This window comes from Sesamum indicum, linkage group LG1 (assembly GCF_026168435.1).
Source record: "Sesamum indicum cultivar Baizhima isolate 11 linkage group LG1, ASM2616843v1, whole genome shotgun sequence".
Taxonomy (NCBI): Eukaryota; Viridiplantae; Streptophyta; class Magnoliopsida; order Lamiales; family Pedaliaceae; genus Sesamum; species Sesamum indicum.
This window is the reverse complement of record NC_142657.1, coordinates 17372597-17391833: the sequence shown is the minus strand read 5'-3', so window position 1 is coordinate 17391833 and position 19237 is coordinate 17372597. Positions and strand designations below refer to the sequence as shown.

The following is a 19237-nucleotide window of genomic DNA, read 5'->3' as shown; positions in this document are numbered from 1 at the left end:
GTTTTGAAAGTATTTATGATTTCTCAGATAATATAAGAGTATTTAATTATAACAAAATTTAGAAAAGCCCAATATAATTTACTCATAAGAAAAAAAAGAAGTAGTACGAGAATTTCAAGCAGAAACTGACAACAGAGTCTGAATGTAATGAATTGGGCCTTAATACCGAATTGGTAAGCCCAACGCTTAGACCCAAATAGGAACATTCATTCTTCGATTGCGTTTTGAAATGTATGTTCATGTTCAGTCTCACTTTAATTTTCAAAAGATAGCTTATATTTTACCGATTTTATTAAAATTGATATATTGGCATAATTTAATATTGATGATTGTAATTGATTTATTACAAAAAGATAAAATTTATCACTTTCATTTGAAAAAAGAAATATTTAATACAAATACCACACCAAGAAATTTCATCAGGTAATTACCCACATTAAACCTACATAATGACTTACGAGTGAAGCAAAAGATTAAAAAACAAATATATTTCCAGCGAGATTCAATATGTTACAGAAAATTATCAAACTCCTACTTCACAAGTTTCTATAGTTCCACAGCTAGGAGGGAAGCCAAAATTTTCAGATTCGAAGTACATAGTTTTATCCTAGTTTGCCAACAAATGGCTCACAGCACAGTAGATTACAGTACTTAAGTAGCCAAAATCGAAAAACTCTGTCCTGTAGAATTCTGTAATCCAGAACTACCTCAAGAAATAAGCACTTACCCCCAAAGCCTGCTGATGAATCCCTTCTTGTCTTTCTTCATCCTGTTCTCAAGTGATGGGAACTCAATGGAGTTGTAGGCAAGATCGAGAACAATTGGATTACGGGGCACAGCTTGGAAGGCGGGTGGGAACGCAACAATCCGAGGGACTGACTTTGTGGTGGGATCACCAACAGCTGACTCATAATTTTCCAGTTTCTCCATGAGCAATTTTTCAACCTGAAGCAAATTCAGATAATGAGACAAACAGATATGAGTTGCTTAAACAAAGAATCTTCTATAAGGAACATAGTACAAGAATTCATCCAATGTATGCTCTATAAGAATTTATCAAGAAAACAGGGAATTGTTCTATCTGGAAAAACAAGCTAAATTGACAGGTGTGAGGATCACATTACAAGTGTAGTTGAACACAATGCTTTATGTTTTCCTATGGTTCCCAGGGGCCAAAAAAGAACAGGAGAAATATTTATATTCAAAGAATTAATCTGGAAATATGATATCTTACCTGCTATTACTCCTTTCTCAATTTGAATAGAAAAAATGTTTAGTCCTAAGAGTTCAATAGTTTTTCATACTACTTAAATTACAAGACAAGTCCAACAGGCAAACAAATTGGTCGTGAAGTGAAAAAATAGAAATTTAAGGAAACCCCATTCGGCAGATAAGTTAGCATGCAACAAAGATATTGCCAGGAAAAGAGAAAAAAAAAATGCCAGGATCTCAATTAAAGTAATTAGTTTCCTGACTCAACCATGCTAAAGAAAAGATAAAGTTACAGTGTACCTTCTTATCGTTTCCTGTTAATGATATACCAGAAATCTTCTTTGAAAGATTTTCTGGAGCCTTCTCCTCTTCCATAACTGCAGTTGCGTGCTCAACACAAATGTTGGATCGACAATCATTATATAGCATCTTCAACTCCTTGATAGTAACCTGTTATAGTGATAAAATAAGATAGTGCAATGTGTGAAAGTAGCTAATGCAAGCAAAATGCACAGGCCTCATGGAAAGAAGTTCAAGGGGCATGCCATTGCACCTGATCGACATTGGTTGAACTCTGAAGCTTCTTAAGAGCAGTATCAACTAGAGAGCGAGCTCTGCAATACAAAGCATATGCTTCTGGCCTCTTTCCAGCCAAACTGTAGGACTTAGCCAAGTAAAAGCACCTGCAACACAAGAGCACTATTATCTACTGGAATGTTTCTGTAAATTTTAAGAAGCAATGACAATCAAAAGTTTGCGCGGCTAAGAGCCTAAACTGACAGACCGAGAACAGAGGGATCTTTAAGATGCTCTGCAGAAAACACCTAAGATGCTAGGTCTTTAATTCGTACACTATGTACGGAAACTGAACAAAGTAAGAAGTCAAATTTAACATAAATGCCGTGAGACAATCACCGCATAAGTCATGGTTATACACAACTAAGACGCTGATATCATATTTCTTGTGGAATAAGATGGAGACAGGGAGCAATATTATCTCATCAACCAACTGCAATATCTACTAGGGAGGGTAGACAAATATGGCAAATTGATTCACTACAAATTTCAGTGGTATTTTTTCCAAATGAAGGAACAATCTCCAACAAGACCCAAATGAAACTAAAAAGTATAAACTGCCAAAATTTCTACTAAGAGATTATTATCACGGTAGTTCATGGAATTGAATTAATGGGAATTAAGCTGCCCAGGAGAAAAGAAGTGGTAGGGGGGAAACATGAGATTATAAGGGGCAAACCTTTCTGCTCGGAAAACTGAACTCTTAAGCTCACATTCCTCAGCAAAAGTCACTTCCTCTGGTTTTCTGTCTCTTCCTGAACTGACCAGATCAGAAAGATCGGAAGTATTCTGTGTCGAAAGAGAAGAGGCCACTTCAGCGTTGCAATGATATTTCTTAGAGTGGAACTAACTTACTTTAGCAGGCTAATCTCTTATTCACTGTAAACACTAATGTGAGAGTTAAGAATGACAAAACACTAAACCAGTCACTCACCTGTAGCAGGAGATCATATAATCGGACGAGCTCTTCAGGTTTCGTGACTTTTTCATTTTTGTCATCACGAACCTTACTGAGTTTACTCTTTGCCATGCGCACTAGCAACTGGTTGCGTTCAATGGTTCTCTCCCCTAAAACTGCACCAATAGCTTTATCGAGGCCACTCAGGTCGTCCTTCACATTTTCTGAATTACCTGTATTAGCCTAAAGCAAATAAAATGTGTGAATCAGAGTCAACACATATACCCTGGTCAATATCAACAATGTTCTTTCCTTCTGCAAATATTCACTCTTATTAAATGCATAAATATGTTACAAGTACATAGGATAGGACACCAATTTCTCATAACTAAAAGCAGCACTCACCAAGTCATTTCTTATGCAGCTCCTGGCTTCATTATACGCAGCAAAAATTTTGTCAAATATGACCAACTTTTTCTCTGCAGGTAGTGAGTCTGCTCCTGGACCATTAATATCTTTCTCCAGTTCCTGAGCTGATATTTGGTCACGCATAAAAGAGCTTGAGATTGGCACATCGATTATATGCAAGTTTCACAATTCATAACAATAAAGACCCACTGAAAAACATTTCAGAATACTAGACATGTTGATTCAATATAAGAAAACATATATAGTTGTCTAAATGGTCACATATATGGTGATTGCAAACCTACGACATGAATGGAGTAGGTTAGCAAATACAATTTTAAAGATCCTTGACACCTCAGTAGAACATGGATAACGGCAAGGATAGCTTTCATTCACATGGTGTTGCAAGTGGTGGCAGTGTCTAAATTAGCAAAAGAGAGCTTTGGGAGTTGTTGCTGTCACAGGTCAAGTAAGCAACTAGTGAATGAAAGTCAGTGAGGGTTTTGCAGAACAAGGCCCATTCTCATTTGGAACGGAATGCCCGAATTAATGATCATTTTATCTGGGCAAGATGGTCATACCTCCCAGTCCACATCTTAATTTATTTCATTCTGACTGCATTGTGGATTCCATAACCTCCCAGATTTGTTTCACCCACAGCACTTCAAGTCTCTTAAGAGAAATCCTCAAATATTCAGTAATAATATCCAGTAATAATCGAATTACATGACTGATTGCTGCTGCATAGTTTGTCAATAATCTAAAAGCAAACAGATTTAAATTACAAAGCCCCCGTATAATTAGTGTAAAGAGTATGATCCAATGGATTTGAACATAAAGGATTGTATAAGCTTTCACATAAATTACAATGTCTGACATTGTTAAGGTCTCACTATCTGGAGGATTTCTTTTTTTATACAACACTTCAATAAGAACATAGCACTGTCTGGCACTTAGATAGAACATTACTCTAGAGAACATGATAACCCAAATATACCACGAAGAATGAAGCTGATTCCAAGGATTTCCCAAATATAAGACATAGGTTTACTTGTGGACCACAGACTTCCTCACTAACTCTTGGTGACATCAATTTTCAGTGCTACTATCAATAAACATCAGCCACGATAATAATGGAAAACAAGTAAAAGGAAACACTTGTCAAATAGTAGAACTACTAGGGCCATGGAACTCATGCTTCTAAAAGGAATCTACCTTTAAGTATGGAGACCCGGGTCTTTGCATTTGAAATAGGAAACCTATGACCAAGCCAATGAAACTCAGTCATAGATGCAGCCTGCTGAGATCGAGCCTCAGCCATGACAGCCTGCCACGACAAAAGAGAAAACAACAAAATAAAGTGAAAAGAGAGAATAAACTCTAGCGTAAGCTAGACTGCCAGGATAACTATTTACTTGTAAAAGAATACAAAACTCTGATTTTATAGAAATTGTGGTATCTCAAGTAGCAGCTACTGCATGCATATCATATGTATGCATACAACTGACTGCTCAATAAAATAGATTTACCTCCAGTTTAGCTTTGAAAAGGTCCAGCGCCGGCCCTTCCATTTCTCCTATTTGGGCTAGTTCAGAAGTTTGTAAATTTGACTCCCCGATTTTGTGCAGGCAATATCGTATACTAGGCTCAAGTTCCTCCACCCTCTCCCGGCATAAAACTTGATTCTCTAGATCTCCATACTTCCCAAGTTCTTCATAGACAGCTCTATCAAGATCAAGAAGTAAGCATGGAGCAGGAGCAAATGAGGGCTCTTATAGCCAGAGAATGAAAGAGCAAAAAACCATTTCCAGCATGCTTCAACTTCATGTCCGCAAAAGAAGAATCATTATCTTCTCTTATCTACCAAAGAAATAAACTCTTTCAAGATAAAAACTTACCTGGCACTCTTGAAGCACTTTAGTGCAATGTCCCACTGCTGATCTTGTTCAAATAACAAATTCCCTTTCATATAAGAGGCATAGGCCTGCAAATTAAGACATAAAGGGTTCTCCATAAGGAATAACAGATTTTCTTTAAAATTCCAAACCACCAATATGGATCACTAGGAACATGATTTCAAAAATTCAGGATACTGCAAAATTATAGACAAGTCAATGCCCAGCAACTATCTAGACCTCGAGACTAGAAAAGGAGTTCTTGGCAGATCTCACTCTGACATTACTATCTAAGTGGCGATAAAATTATGTGAAATGATACCCACCTATGTTTACCATAAAACTACAGCTTACCTGAATAATTTTGAAGCCATTCATAGTAAAATATTCTAGAAAATGCTTCTAGATCCAGATTGCAGAACGGCTCAACAAACCTATTCAACTTTACAAGGAGAAATAAAATGCACAAAAACTTTTTCCCTTTGTCACAAGATTGTTTCACCGTTTCACCACCTCTACAGCTAATAAAAAGCTGAAAATTTTTAAGATACAAACAATCTAAAGATATTGATAATGTCCTGGATGATTTAGCAAGCCACCAAAGTGCAATAATCTTAAATCGTTGAATTACCTTGTTAGAAAGAACAAAAACATGGTTACTGGACATGTTCCAGAAATCTTACATTTACCAAATCAAAAATAAAGAATCAAGACGCAACAGTAGTAGTCAAGTAATTGTGATTCACACCTCTGCTTCTAAAGATGTTCTCGAATCGCCCTTGATGGAGCACAACTCCTGAAAGTGGGTAGCCCATTTTACTGCCTTCCTTAGCCTGCCAATGAGGTAGCTCCTCTGGCGTGGATTTGGGCCATCTGGTAGCGTCTTCTTTTCCATGGCATGGCTCCATGCTCTTTCAGCAGCATACAGAACCAAATGAAGAAACCTAGATTGGATTCCAGGAGCATCCAGTTAAAGCAAAATACAACATGATAAACTATTAAGAGAATGACAAAAGAGTACAAGTAGAACTCTCCAAAATTGTTCGTTATACTTTCGAGTTTAAGCCTCGCACAGAAGATGAGGAATGTTATGCACAAAGCAATTTATTTACAATGCAAGCTGAAGAACTCTAATTTGGTTTTGACCGGGAATTTGGTGATGCAGCACTAGTGGGATAGGCTTTTTCAACTGTTACTAAGGACAGACAAAAATGGAGTGAAGAAGGGTCTACTTGTAGATCCCATTGGGAACAGGAAATACATTAGATTAGGTGATGTCCTAGTTATTTTAGAAAGGAAGTAACAAATCAAAATAGTAATCAAATGGACCTTTTAAGAGCATGATATACTGACTCATTTTGTGCAATTGCATGATGACATCAACCATTTGTATTTGAGATGAGTAATCCAAACCAATTTGCATATTCTAAGAAAAAAGGGAAGAGATTCAACCCCAAAACAATTAGTCAATTTCATTCTAGCTGAGGTTCTCGAACAAAGAAGGGAACAGGAGTAAAGTGGCAGATTTTCCTCACCCTTTACTATTTTGTTCTCAAAAGAAGTAACAGCCAATATTTTTTTTTTTTGAATAATAACGGACAATATGTTGACAACCAGAGTTTATTACTTTCTTTAAAGTGAACTAGGAAAAAGAGATTTTTCTAGCTAAAGGGTATGTCCTTTCCATGTCATACCAGATAATTAGTTTATATCAAGATGTTAGCTGGACATTTAACATTTTGATTATACTATATTGATTTAATGCTAGAAATTGAAGGATTAGAGGTGGTGTACCAAACATGTTTTTTCTTACTAAAACTATCATTAATGATTCATGGATATGTTTTATCTAGTCATTAGCTAATGCATATTAACCATCATTGTTTTGTGGGTGGCAGACTCACAGATATGATCCATTTGTAGGCTATCATTAAGTAATGCAAAAAAGAACCCACTATATGAAGTCAAGAACAGACTTTGGAACAAGCAGTGCAATAGAATCTTGGTACATGCTTTTATTTTTTCCCATCACAGAAAGAGTGTTTATCAAACATAAGTATTCACATATTAGTGAGAATACAAAGCATCATTATATTGTAATTGGATAATTAAAGAGGTGCAGGCCAGGAATATAGTGTACCAACGAACACCATTTGATTACAACTATGACTTAAGCGCACACTAATAATTCCTAATATGGAGAAAGGCATCAAAAGGAGACATGCACATTAGGTGATTGATATTGGAACCACACATTTTTTCTAGTATGGCGACCAATGGAAGATCTCCCATCTATAGAAAGCCCAGCAAAGTCAATTTTATCAAGTCCTGCAAATTCATGGTAAAAAATAATAGTTTACAAAGATACTAAAATGTGCTTCCCAGATGCCTACCTGACTTCTGTCACCGTGGGTGCAGTTACGTGCCTCTTTGTATATTTTCCACGGCCATGCGTGAATTTCAAGGACTTGTACAATCTCCGCAGTCTTGCAGTGCAGTACCTCCTACAAACCCAATTAGAATAAGACTCAGTCCAAAATCGATCAATTTCACATCAGAATGCTCAAACAATTAAATCTGTCTTAACCCCGCACCAAAAACCAGGTGCCCCGATGCCTAAGCAATAAACAAACGAGCATTTCAACATGCAGCCCACCCTTATACACTCACAAACACACACACCATAAGCAATGGCAACCGAATTACACCTGTAACGGGCGTAATCACCAAAACGCAATCCATGCTGCATTTGAGCAGATTTCAATAGCTGCAAGACTGCAAAATTCCCACCACCAAAATAAGTAAACACATTCACAAACAGATATACAAACTTGTGTACAAAGAATGGGAGAGAATCACCATTAACCGAGAACTTAGGGTTAGCGATCTGATCATTGGCGGTTGAATTCTGCTCGTCGATCTCCATAGCAGCCACATCGTTTCCCTTCGCCATTAAAAAACCCGTCCAATTGACTTCGCTCGATCTGAGTTAACAACTGCGTCCGGCGGAAATGCCGATTAAACCGAAGGTTAAATTGAAGAATATTCCGGCAGGTAGCGGCGGATGTTATATTGGGCTCATGTTATGTAACGCCAGAGGATGCCCCGCCCACTCTTGCCTTTGCACTGAAAAAGGATCAAATTTAGCGGGTCGGGTCATGGGCCGGGTTGGGTGTTTCCCCATTTCAATTTATTTTTTGAGTGAAGCCATATGGGCGTAATAATAATACACAAACACTTTAAAAATTTATTTTGTATAATGTTGAATGTATCGGATAAGGAGATATTTTTCAAATACGTCGTATTCGCTTGTTTGAAATATAAAATATATAAAGAAAAAAAAAAGAAGAAAATGAATGTCCGGCATATTTGAATTTTTTTTTTATATTTTAAACCGATGTTTTTATATTACATACTTTAATTTTATAATAAATTATATATCATATATAATTATGCCAGTATCATACTATATTCTAATTATTTAAAATAACATTACTTTTATGATTTGATTTATATGTATATATTTCTTGTGTGTTTATTAATTGGTTTGTATATCAATATATCATTCTTAATTTAATTTACTTATCAAAATTTTAAAAATAAATAAAAATATAATTATAATATTTAGTATTTAACTTTTAAAATTATCATTTTATTTTTTAATAAAAACTGTTTAGTATTTCCAAGTGTCAGAATTTGGATTCGATTAGAAATAAGCACAAAAATGGTATGCCATTTATATTTACATTTCCATTAACTTCACCAACAAATACCAAACAGTTCCAAACTGGTTCATATTTCTCCATGCAAGCAAACATTATTTCCTATCCTAATACATGAGCTCAACATCTTCCCCTCAAACCACATGAAGCCTAGAGAACCAGCTGCACCTTTGCTGCATCTACCCCTCGACACACAGACGACTCCTCGTCTAGACTCATTGGCGTGACTGTTATTCGAGCTCTTTATTTAGTATAAGTCATTAAACGGCATGCGGCAACTTACGTTCACCTTTCAGTACTGGACGAGGTTTGAGTTGAAGTCAATGATGAACGTTCGTATCTCCATTGGGGCAAGCTCAACGACGAGCTTCACAGGGTCGACAGGGCCGCCTTTGGAAATGGTTTCTTGTTTTGCGTTGGAGCCTTCGACTTTCCAAGATAGTCTCTTCCTCTCCATTTCTGCTCTTTCTTGGTTAGCAGATAGACTTGTTTCCTTGACTTTGTTTATCTGATAGGAAGAGTTTCGAAAATTAGCAGCAACAATGACAGTAAGTTGTTGCAATAACCAATTTTGTGTTGTTTCACCTTTTTATTTGGGAAAACTCTCTTAAGTTCCACGGTTGCCGTGACGGATAAGTCCTTGTCCTCTCCAACCTAATATCAGATCAGAGACAAAGAGATACTGATGTAAAGAGAAGAACGTCTGAGCGTTGTATCATAGTTTCACATGATTCAAAAATGTAAAACCTCGTATAAATGAGCCAACCGAAGGAGAACACTTCCGTCTTCGAGCTCCTGAGGTACCAGAAAAGGGCAACATAAGTGTTACCAAGTACTTGTCGTTATGGAAATCAACAATCTTCATGGTCATCGCATGTTATTACCTGGAGGGTTATTATCGCAACATTATCGGGGATAGTGTAAGAAGGATCCATGGCCGAAAAAGTTGGTCTGGGGAAATTCATCCACTTATCATCCTGTCAATATATGAATGCAATATCGAGTTACAAAATGTTGAACAAATTGGTAAATGGAAAAGTAGGGTGATCTGAGTTACCTGCTCGGTGAAAGCTAAAAGAAACGGCGAGTATATCTCCTGTCCAAATGACCGACGCCACTTGGATCCCTCTCCAAGTGGATCCAACCTCAGATAGTACTTTCCTTGGACCTGTGAGGAATTGAGATTATGATTTGATCGAGACAAAAATACATAAAATTGCCGTCCATCACCATCTCAAGCACATTAGTACGCTAACATTCCTGATAATTGACTTTAATGGTTTGCATACTTCTGTCATGATTCAAGGCGTCCAAGCGAGTGATCAAACTCAAGGTAAAGGTAGATTGCCTGGAAGCCTAACTCTCACGATTTATCGTAAAATCCACAAGCCCTTCTGAGATGCTTTAACTTTGTGCATGAAGAAAGGAAAAATTTTCAAATGATTGATATTTAGTTGGTTACAGAACCCTATTTTCTTATGCATTATTTTGACGGCAGAATTTGAAACAGAAAATAATTTTGTTTATATTTTGGAAATGAAAAGTCCACTTTCAGAAACTCCACATGTCGAGAAAGAAATGTGATGTGCAGAGTCATTTTGGTAAGAGAGTCGGCTTACAGTTAATCCAGAGCATGTATCATGAACGCAAACTGTTTCGTTTAGAGCCTCGGCAACGCCTCTACCATCGTCATGGAGCAGTCTCCTGAAAAAACAATGTCTTTTTCATGTTATATTTCAAAAAATAGTTATGTGCATTTTCGAATGTATCTTCATCTCTGCAGCAAGATATAATTAAGAAGCTGTCGGAGAGAAAGAAAGAAGAAGACTGAATTAAGCAGGCGATAAGTAAGACGGGAAAACCTGTGGAGCATTATCTCCACTTCACCGTCAGTAATACTTGATCCTCCAACCGATCTATCCACCAAAATTGAGAGCTCTGTGTTCTTATCTTTGATGTAAGTTCCAAGATTGATCTGAAACCGAGATACAGAAGAGAGTATTGATAACTAAATCACCAAACTCATGCAAAATATATACATGAAAGGCAGTAACAGTGAAGGCTACTTCTTCACAATTCATGACAATGCATGACTACAAAGATGAATGATGGAAATATCCTCAATTAGAGCAAGGATCATTTGACTCTAGGATGCTATAAAACAGACTTCAAACTTACTGCAATGAAACATCCAAATTTTTTCTTATTTGCATGTTGACATATTATCAATCATAAACAGATGAACCAACAACAGCCAAATGCATGGATAAATTATAACAGCCGTTATGCTGATAGTAGTGGCATGCAGTTGTGATCACAAATAGATAAGAAGTGGGAGTTCGTCTCATAGGCAGTTCAAACGAAAAGCATAGAAACCTTCTAAGCAAGAAAGATGAGCAATTAACTCTAAACGAATCCTGTCGATAGTAAACCAAAAGTGTGGGTGAGTAGGGAGTGACAACGAAGTCATGATTCATGAACAGGGAAGTTCAACAACAAGAAGACTGCCGACAGAGTGTTTAGATTCTGCTGTTAGTTTGTGGTCGTGTACATCAGTGAAATTTGAGAAGTTTCCAATATTGGTTCATAGAACTCTGATTCGACAATTCTCTCAAAAAGTTTCACAGATTTCGTACTCTAACACTGTGTTTGGATCTGTGGATTTGAAGGTAGGGATTTCAAATCTCTATAACAAGTCCTTCGGGAAATTCCATATTACAAATGATTTCAAATCTATAAACTCTCGTTTTGAACTATGTTTTGTTGAATATTGATGGATTTCAAATTCTTTCCTTAAATCATTGTCTCAAATTTGAGTCCTTCCATCCAAATGTAGCCCTCATCAATAACGGTGATGCATATACCACTTTTCTCTTTGGAAGAATCACAATTGAAAATGGAGACAGAATTTTGTATTTGGTAGGATAGCAGCTAGTATGTTCATACCCAGAAGAATATGTTAGTAGACATAACATCTTTCAAATGAAAAATAAAAGTTATGAGATGTTATTGCAAACATACAGGGTAGTAGTTTCCTGCAATTGGTTGGTTGACTTGAAGGTCCCAATCAGCTCTGTAGTCTCGGATCTACACAAAACAACAACTTGTAAGGTCCTTGCATGCATTGATGTTTGAAATCAACAAAAAACAGTGCACTTTTTGAAGCCCAGAGTATTATATATTGCAAAGAAGATGCCCAGCTGGCAGAGATCAGTGAAAGTTACATACCCGTTCTAGAAAATCACGTCCATTAGAGTCTGTGTAAAACATTTTGTTGTTTTCTATCTTTGTTTTTATCTGAGTTACAATCTCTTTTCCAATCCCGTCGTCAATGGGTATGGGACCAACCTGAAACTCAGGATAACATCATAAGTTTTCCATTTTCATTTTCTTTTTTGAGCAGACCAAGAATAAAGCTGAATAGACGGATAACAAATTTATAGAAAGGAAGAAGATTGACTTACAACAAATTCAATCTCAGCATGTTCCTTCTCCTTGTAAACTCTTGTAATCTGTCAACAAATATGTTCGTGCTTCATGATAAGAAAGAACCAAATAACCACAAGACTGTGATATATCATTTCCAGCTTTCGGAACGTTCTTGACAAAGAAGCTTGATATTTCACTTTCTAAATTTCCATACAATTTTATACGCAGGTTGTTTCGACCAAGTCGCCACAAATCTTGTCATCTACAAAAGTATCATCCTTACCTCTAAAAAGAAGTTATATCTTCAATCTGCCACTAACCTGATATATCCATGAATTAATCATCTGATGGACTTCGTCAAAGAGTGGTCCTCTGAAAACCGTAAGTGGGATCTACAATGCAAGAGATGTGAGTTGTTGCTCTGTTGCATAAATGTAAGCGAGTAAGAGGCTTAACATTGAAGGAAATTAAAATACCTTTCCTTCAGATTGTATCGGAAATGTGCCATTTGGTCGAAAAATGTATGCTCCCGAAGCCTTCAACAAGTAAATGTAATTATTGAATAGTCTCCAGGGCATCAACTTAGGGTGCGAATAAATATTACCTGCAAATCCTTATGCCCATCATCTCCAGCATAATAAATGTATGATTGCTCTAGAGAAATGTTCACCTTCATTAAACAAGATGCATATCATCATACAGCTTCACCACTTTAAAGCTAAAAAATATGAAATACGAAGGAATTTGTAATGGCATACCAAGTTTCTGCTATTAGTGTATTGCGTAAGCTTTCCATCATCTCCAGAGTATATAAGCTTCAAGTTTCCAGGCCCTATTTCTATAGCACGGGTTTGACTTCCGCCAAACACGTATGATGTTGGTTTTATCGAAGTAGAAGCTGCATATACGTGATGAAATGTAAACATAAATTGCTGCTATACACTTCAGTAAATACTTTCAAGCTAGAAGAAAAGGCTCACAACCTGTGGTTTTACCACTTGAGATCACGTAGGTGTTAAAACCCAAAGGAGGAACTACTGCTGTAAACGCGAGCCAATACATGGGGGTGGTGGAAGGAGACTCTCCCATATATGCACTCGTGTAGAATTTTCTCATTGTTATCGAAGCATTAACAATAGGAAGAAGCTGTGACGTAATCAATTTTCCAGTAGAATCTTTAACAGTGATATTATCATTGATAACCTGCATCATGTTGGTCAAGAAACATGAAGATCTTTCAGTCATCTTAATATTCTTGGATTTTTCTTCTTGATCTAGTGGGACAAATATTTTGTTTTGATGTATCCAAACTGTCTCTTTCATTAGCTACAACGAAGTCCGAGAAACAAGCAAATGAAGCTAACATAATGCTTACAGGAATCCTCACGACACCTGTTCTTTTCCACCCCAAAGAGTTGTAGACAAGTACCACCTGCAAATAACAATGAGTTATGTAAATTGAAAAATATTTATGGTGAAAGAAGACCCACAATATATACTTTTATTGTTCCTGTTAATTAACATACAGGCAAAACAACTAAAGATATCATACTTACTAATTTTTTCCCAGGGGAAAGATCAATTTCCGATGCAGGACAATAACTTATGTTCAGAAGCGGGCACTGGAAGGAAGAAAAAAGTTTTAACTCCAAGTCATCTAATTAATTCCAAAGTCGAAAACAATTTTCCGCACCCTAAATCCAAGAAACATTAATGAAAAAGAGTAGGGCAATAAAAACATATGCAACCTCAAAGCAAAGAAATGGATGTGATGATTGGAAAGAAACATCGACTTCTTGTTCAAGTGTTCCACTTATTCATAGATTTTATATAGTAGAAAAGAACTAAATAGAACGGAAAAATGCCCGAGGTTTTGCCTGGTTGAAGTTGACAGGTCTCTTGCATCCTGAAGACGGTGATGATTGTGTCAGACAACCAAGAGAAGCTGCTACAACTCCCTCGGACTGCATGAATTTGTAAACAGAATACATTAATACAAGAAATAGAAAGCAGACGGGTTCAACTTCATTGATGGCTCTTAAAACACATCCAGAAAATCTTTACCTCCTTGTAACCTATTGAAAGCCGTTTTGCATAGTCATTAGCAACGTGTTGCTTTTCGGTACCAGTAACTGCATCATGATGTTGTGCAATTGCCAAAGCATCAGCTAAAGAGTCAGTTGTTGGCCCTGATTTACTTCTTCCTCTAAAAAATTCTAACTGCCTTGCTGCCTAATCAAGTAAACGAGTTTAAGTGAGATTTCACATTCAAATTATTCCAGTCAGCAAGAAACCTTAACAACCAAACAAGATGCCTATGAGTTTTATGACATACCAAATAGTAGCCGCTCATCATTCTGACATAGCCTTTGATGGCTGGTCTACTTGTAAAATATCCAGTCCAATAAGCATTTATACGGTCTGCATATCTGATACACAACTTCCCTCAATTAACGTTGAAGTTTAAGCAGAATGATATGTATTTCATGAACAAAATAAAAAGTTTATAGTTGAACTCACGGGAAATAGTCATCAGTTTTAAGAGGCCAGGATTCATTTAAAGCATGTTTAGTATCAGTGTATAAAGATGGCGTTGAATATAAGGCATTGACACGGCCATCCTGCAGGGCAGCTCCAAAGAAACAGAATAAAGACACTACAAAAATAATCATGAATGAATGGCTTGGAGTGAGAAATTTTGAGCAATATTATACTTCCCACCAAAATAATGTTGCATTGTTCATTAATTGAGTACACAATTACTGAACTACATGTTTTTGAACCAGGTTCCACATAGAACTAGATAATTCTCAACTACATAAACAATTAAGAGTGACAGGATAGCAGCTACATATTTAAATAAGGATACCTTTCACTACAACAGAAATCAGTTGTTGGCACACAAAAAGTGCCTCAGTATGGTATATATTGCGATGCTTACAACTTTCTGAAAGATTAATGCAGGCATTCCATATATTCTTGTCGCATAAAGTTTTGGAAAACTTAAATTTGCCTCTATATGTTCTACTAGGACATTTATATATGCTCTATTAATGGATTTACAAGGCAGAAACAAATGTCCCTGTGTGAACACATTTTTAATAAATTTACTCATCATTTTATTTCAGAACATGGATAAGACTAAAAGAACCAGAGGCAGAATCTTCCTCTTAATTCTGCCTCCCAATAGAGCCCTGTTAAGAGGCAAATATTTGCTGCTGCTGCTCTTACAGAGGCTGCAGTAGAATGAAAATTTTGCAGCTGCTTCTTAAGAGGCAACAGCAAGAAAAAAAATCTCTTGACATCAACAAAAGAAATTCCTGCAGCAGAAAAAAAAATTCTGCACCAGTAAATTTCTTGCTGATGCTAAGAGAAGATTAGGTTTTTCTGCTCCCACTACTAAGAAGCAGCAGCCACAGAAATTTCTTTGTGCAAATATTAACTTTTCTATCATATTGAAGGTAAAGAAAATCAGGCATAAATGCAGACCATCAATTTGAATGAAATGGACAATTGCAAATATGATAAGAGTAAATAGTAGGTAAAACAGCACTATAATCATGCAAATTTGTGATCTACAGCTTAGCCATATGTTGACAGCAAACTGACATTCTTATTCACAATAACTGGACCATTAGATACTTTCCGGAACAAGAATCTTTTGTTAGGCTACAGACTCCATCATCCAATCTTCAAAACCTACCTCAAACCAGTCTATTAAATAAAGAATGCAACTCAGATTAAGTTCCATAGAGTTTTCATCAGATACAACAATCCAAGTGAAGTAAGAACTAAAATTTGCTTGTGCTTGCAAGAATCATCAGTCCATGGGAAGATATGATGGAACAATTCAGGAAATACTAACTTGATTCACATAATGTATGAGCTTGTCCATATTCCGGAACCATGTCTCTGCATATTGATACTTGAAATCTGTCCCCATAGTCCACATGACATGATTTGAACGAGTAACATTAGCCTGCAAACAAAACCAAAGGGAGATGGTTTCCCTTGAAGTTCTATTATTTGAATCATTTCAAAAAACATTACCCGGAAGGGTGGTTAAAGAAAGACAGGGAGCAAGAAAACAAGATCATTTTAGAATACACTTGCTAAGTAACTAATCACTGCAGGAACCACCCTAATAAAGTGCCATGGGAAGTCAAAGTTTGGCAACACAAAGAAAGTTAAACCGCAGAGTGATTACCTGTGAGAATGCAGCAGCTACAAAATCATTGACGCGCTCTTGAACATTGTAATCAAATAGATTGATGTCATCCTTCAGTCAACAAAGACAGAAATATCAGTTTCTGCTTTGGCAAAAGTTCAAGATCCAGATATTTTTCCCTCTAAAGAGTTACCTGGACTACAGGGGAATCGTCATTGACTTCAAAATAAAAGCCAGTTGGAGGTTCATAGTTCCCGGCATAGAAAGCGCCAGCAAATATCTGAAATAATGAGAAAAGAAAATCGAAGGGTCAATCTTCCATGCAATTCATATTAGACAGTAAAAAGATTTACGAGGTAGCCTACTTTTTAACAAAGCAATAATTATTAATCAAATCATGAATATGATACCCAAAATTATCACAACTTGAGATAAACCTGAGAAGAAGAACCATGACTTTTGGACCCCTGCCAGATAACCTCAAGCTTCTTATCATCTCTCCTTTTGGCTCTATCTTGATAATCAATACGACCAAAGAAAAGAGCATCAAATCCTACCTAAAACCCAATAGCAACACAAGATCAGCTTTTAGTTATTAAAATGCATATAGAGCATGTCATGTAAGAATCGATTACTTCTGCAATTATACAAATGTTTTATTTGCAATGCAACAAATTTTAACCAGAATTGATGGATCGATAAAGAATAAGGCTTGGACAAGAATAAGGAAAATGGTCAGCACTGCAACCAAGTACATATTCATAACAATACCTCTGCCCCCAAAAGGTAAGCCTGAACAGCAGAATGTCCAAAAGGGTCAATTTGCCAACCAATTCTAGGAGTTACATTGAACTGCTCTTTAATAAATTTGTGCCCCAGTGTTGTCTGATCAATCATGTCAATGTAATGTGTTGCCGCCTCATCATGCATGCACCAACCACCATTTCTGCATAAGAAAAATCAAGGGAACGCAAGAACAAAAACTATCACCCACCATCCAAAAGGCAAATGTGTCTTTCTAACATCCATTTTCTTTACTGCCATCATAATTTCTGTTTATCATTAATGGATCAACATAAATTAGTACATCAACTCAAGTTGACCAGAGGTAACAAGCATCTGGGCTATCTTCTTCACAGCTTCACTCTGCTGTCTCCACCACCGCTGGAAAAATGCCTATTACAATGTAAAATCATTTAAATCAGCATGTCAAATAAATGAACCATTACATACAAATGGGGATAACTGCTACCTGTTCGACGTAAACAAATTTTCGATTTTTATCAGCCAGCAGTGCCGGAATCAATGAATCCAACACATTCTGCACACATGCTCCCTGAAAACGTACTAAGCAGCATTTTCAACTCATAAAACTCCACACAGTTAAATCCATCAGAAAAATATATACAAAAACCATATGTATAGTAACTCCAGCAAAATTCACAATCCCATTTCGATAGAACTACAAAAATATCAACGGACAATAGTCAAGTTGAGAAAGTACGAAACAAAATCTTGATTATCCATAAATGGAAAGGCCACCTGAATCGAATTATTTGATCCAACATAGTACTGATCAACAGTCTTCAACCACCCAACATCATCATGCGTGTGAGGAACCAAATGCACATTAATCTTCCCGGGAACAATACCTTGCGACGTGTTGTAAACCATGTACTTACACTCCACCAAAACACACACAACGCACACAGTAAAAACAACCAAAAATACACGAAACCCCGCCATTGTTGCTACAGCTGAACTCAAGTCTCCAAAGCTTCAATAAATAGACCAACCCCACAAACACAACAATATGAGACCAAACAATTACTGACCCACAAATCAAACCGAGAATCCCAATGAAGAAATAGGACCTAAACCTTGTCTGTTAATCATTGTCAGTGGAATTTAGTTAGTATTAAACAAGAAAACGTTGTTGTCAGCATCTTGCGGATAGGGGTTTTCTGCTGATTACAAGAAAACGCTAGTTTCTTGACTTGAAAAGGGGCTTTAGTGTTGGAGTTTAGCTCTGGACTGAGGACGACTTTCTGTCAGCGATATCTACAGACCCCATTTACCCACCCTGCCGCTGTAAACTTGCCCAAGTTTAAAATCAATTTTTATTGTCAAATTATATTTTATATATATATATAATTATATTAAAATAGTTAAAAATATTTAAATAAAATATTTTTATACAATAGTAGATACTGGATATATTCCGACTCATTTTAAAATAATTTAAAAATAATAACAAATATAGTGGTGATGTTTTCTACTCGTCCCACAAAAGTTGATCTCTCACCAGTTTTGTTGAGGTTATGATTGAGACATGATTGAGACAACGTTAGAGTCTTTAAGTAAAGAGTGCAGTAACCAAATCAAAAAAGAAAAGAAGTAAAGAGTGCAGTAAAAGCAGGACAACATCTATCCAATGATAGCGTCGGCGGATGTCTTATTCATTACTACAGCAATAATTTGATACAAAGGTACTAAATTCCATCGATAACCCCTAATACTATGTATAATTATACAAATACTTTATATTTTTTATAAAATTTTATTCATTCTATAATAAAGTGTCAGTATATTCAGAAATCGTTTATAAATTCTTTCTCATTAAATAATTACATCTACAACTTCTGTAAATGTAATTATAATTTTACAAATAGTTGGAATGTAATTAAATTTAATTTTAGGGGTGTTAGTATAATTTAATCGAAAGTAAAAGTGTTTGGTGTGCTATGTTTTGCTTCCAAACGTAATAATTTTGGAAAGATAATTATATCTACCAGTAAAATACACTTTATCTCTTTATATTGTGCTCAATGTAGTATTTATTTCCTTAAATTTTTAAAAAATCACCATTTATTACACAAGTTAATATCCCGTCAATGCAATTAGACCATTAACAACCTCTAAAATTATT

General features: G+C 36.2%; 2 protein-coding genes across 2 annotated transcripts; both read right to left on the bottom strand.

Moving 5' to 3' along the window:
• Nucleotides 1-461: 461 nt before the first annotated feature.
• On the bottom strand, nucleotides 462-8119 carry LOC105165654 (signal recognition particle-related / SRP-like protein). The gene is made up of 13 exons (XM_011084735.3): nucleotides 7849-8119; nucleotides 7698-7764; nucleotides 7383-7493; nucleotides 5738-5933; nucleotides 4993-5078; nucleotides 4624-4819; nucleotides 4310-4421; nucleotides 3092-3219; nucleotides 2723-2929; nucleotides 2468-2577; nucleotides 1766-1895; nucleotides 1513-1662; nucleotides 462-945 (listed from the first exon to the last, which is right to left on the bottom strand). The coding sequence occupies exons 1-13, from the start codon at nucleotides 7940-7942 to the stop codon at nucleotides 724-726; spliced, it is 1809 nt and encodes a 602-aa protein (XP_011083037.1). The 5' UTR covers nucleotides 7943-8119; the 3' UTR covers nucleotides 462-723.
• A 583-nt stretch (nucleotides 8120-8702) lies between these two features.
• LOC105165643 (putative alpha-mannosidase At5g13980) lies at nucleotides 8703-18378 on the bottom strand. The gene is made up of 29 exons (XM_011084724.3): nucleotides 17851-18378; nucleotides 17561-17644; nucleotides 17396-17484; nucleotides 17080-17254; nucleotides 16746-16865; nucleotides 16502-16588; nucleotides 16348-16419; nucleotides 16006-16119; nucleotides 14661-14761; nucleotides 14476-14569; nucleotides 14205-14372; nucleotides 14018-14104; nucleotides 13697-13762; nucleotides 13516-13572; nucleotides 13124-13343; nucleotides 12899-13038; nucleotides 12745-12810; nucleotides 12617-12676; nucleotides 12461-12532; nucleotides 12176-12223; nucleotides 11940-12059; nucleotides 11733-11798; nucleotides 10574-10686; nucleotides 10331-10415; nucleotides 9769-9879; nucleotides 9596-9688; nucleotides 9459-9506; nucleotides 9297-9365; nucleotides 8703-9219 (listed from the first exon to the last, which is right to left on the bottom strand). The coding sequence occupies exons 1-29, from the start codon at nucleotides 18052-18054 to the stop codon at nucleotides 9004-9006; spliced, it is 3045 nt and encodes a 1014-aa protein (XP_011083026.1). The 5' UTR covers nucleotides 18055-18378; the 3' UTR covers nucleotides 8703-9003.
• Between the last annotated feature and the right edge of the window lie 859 nt (nucleotides 18379-19237).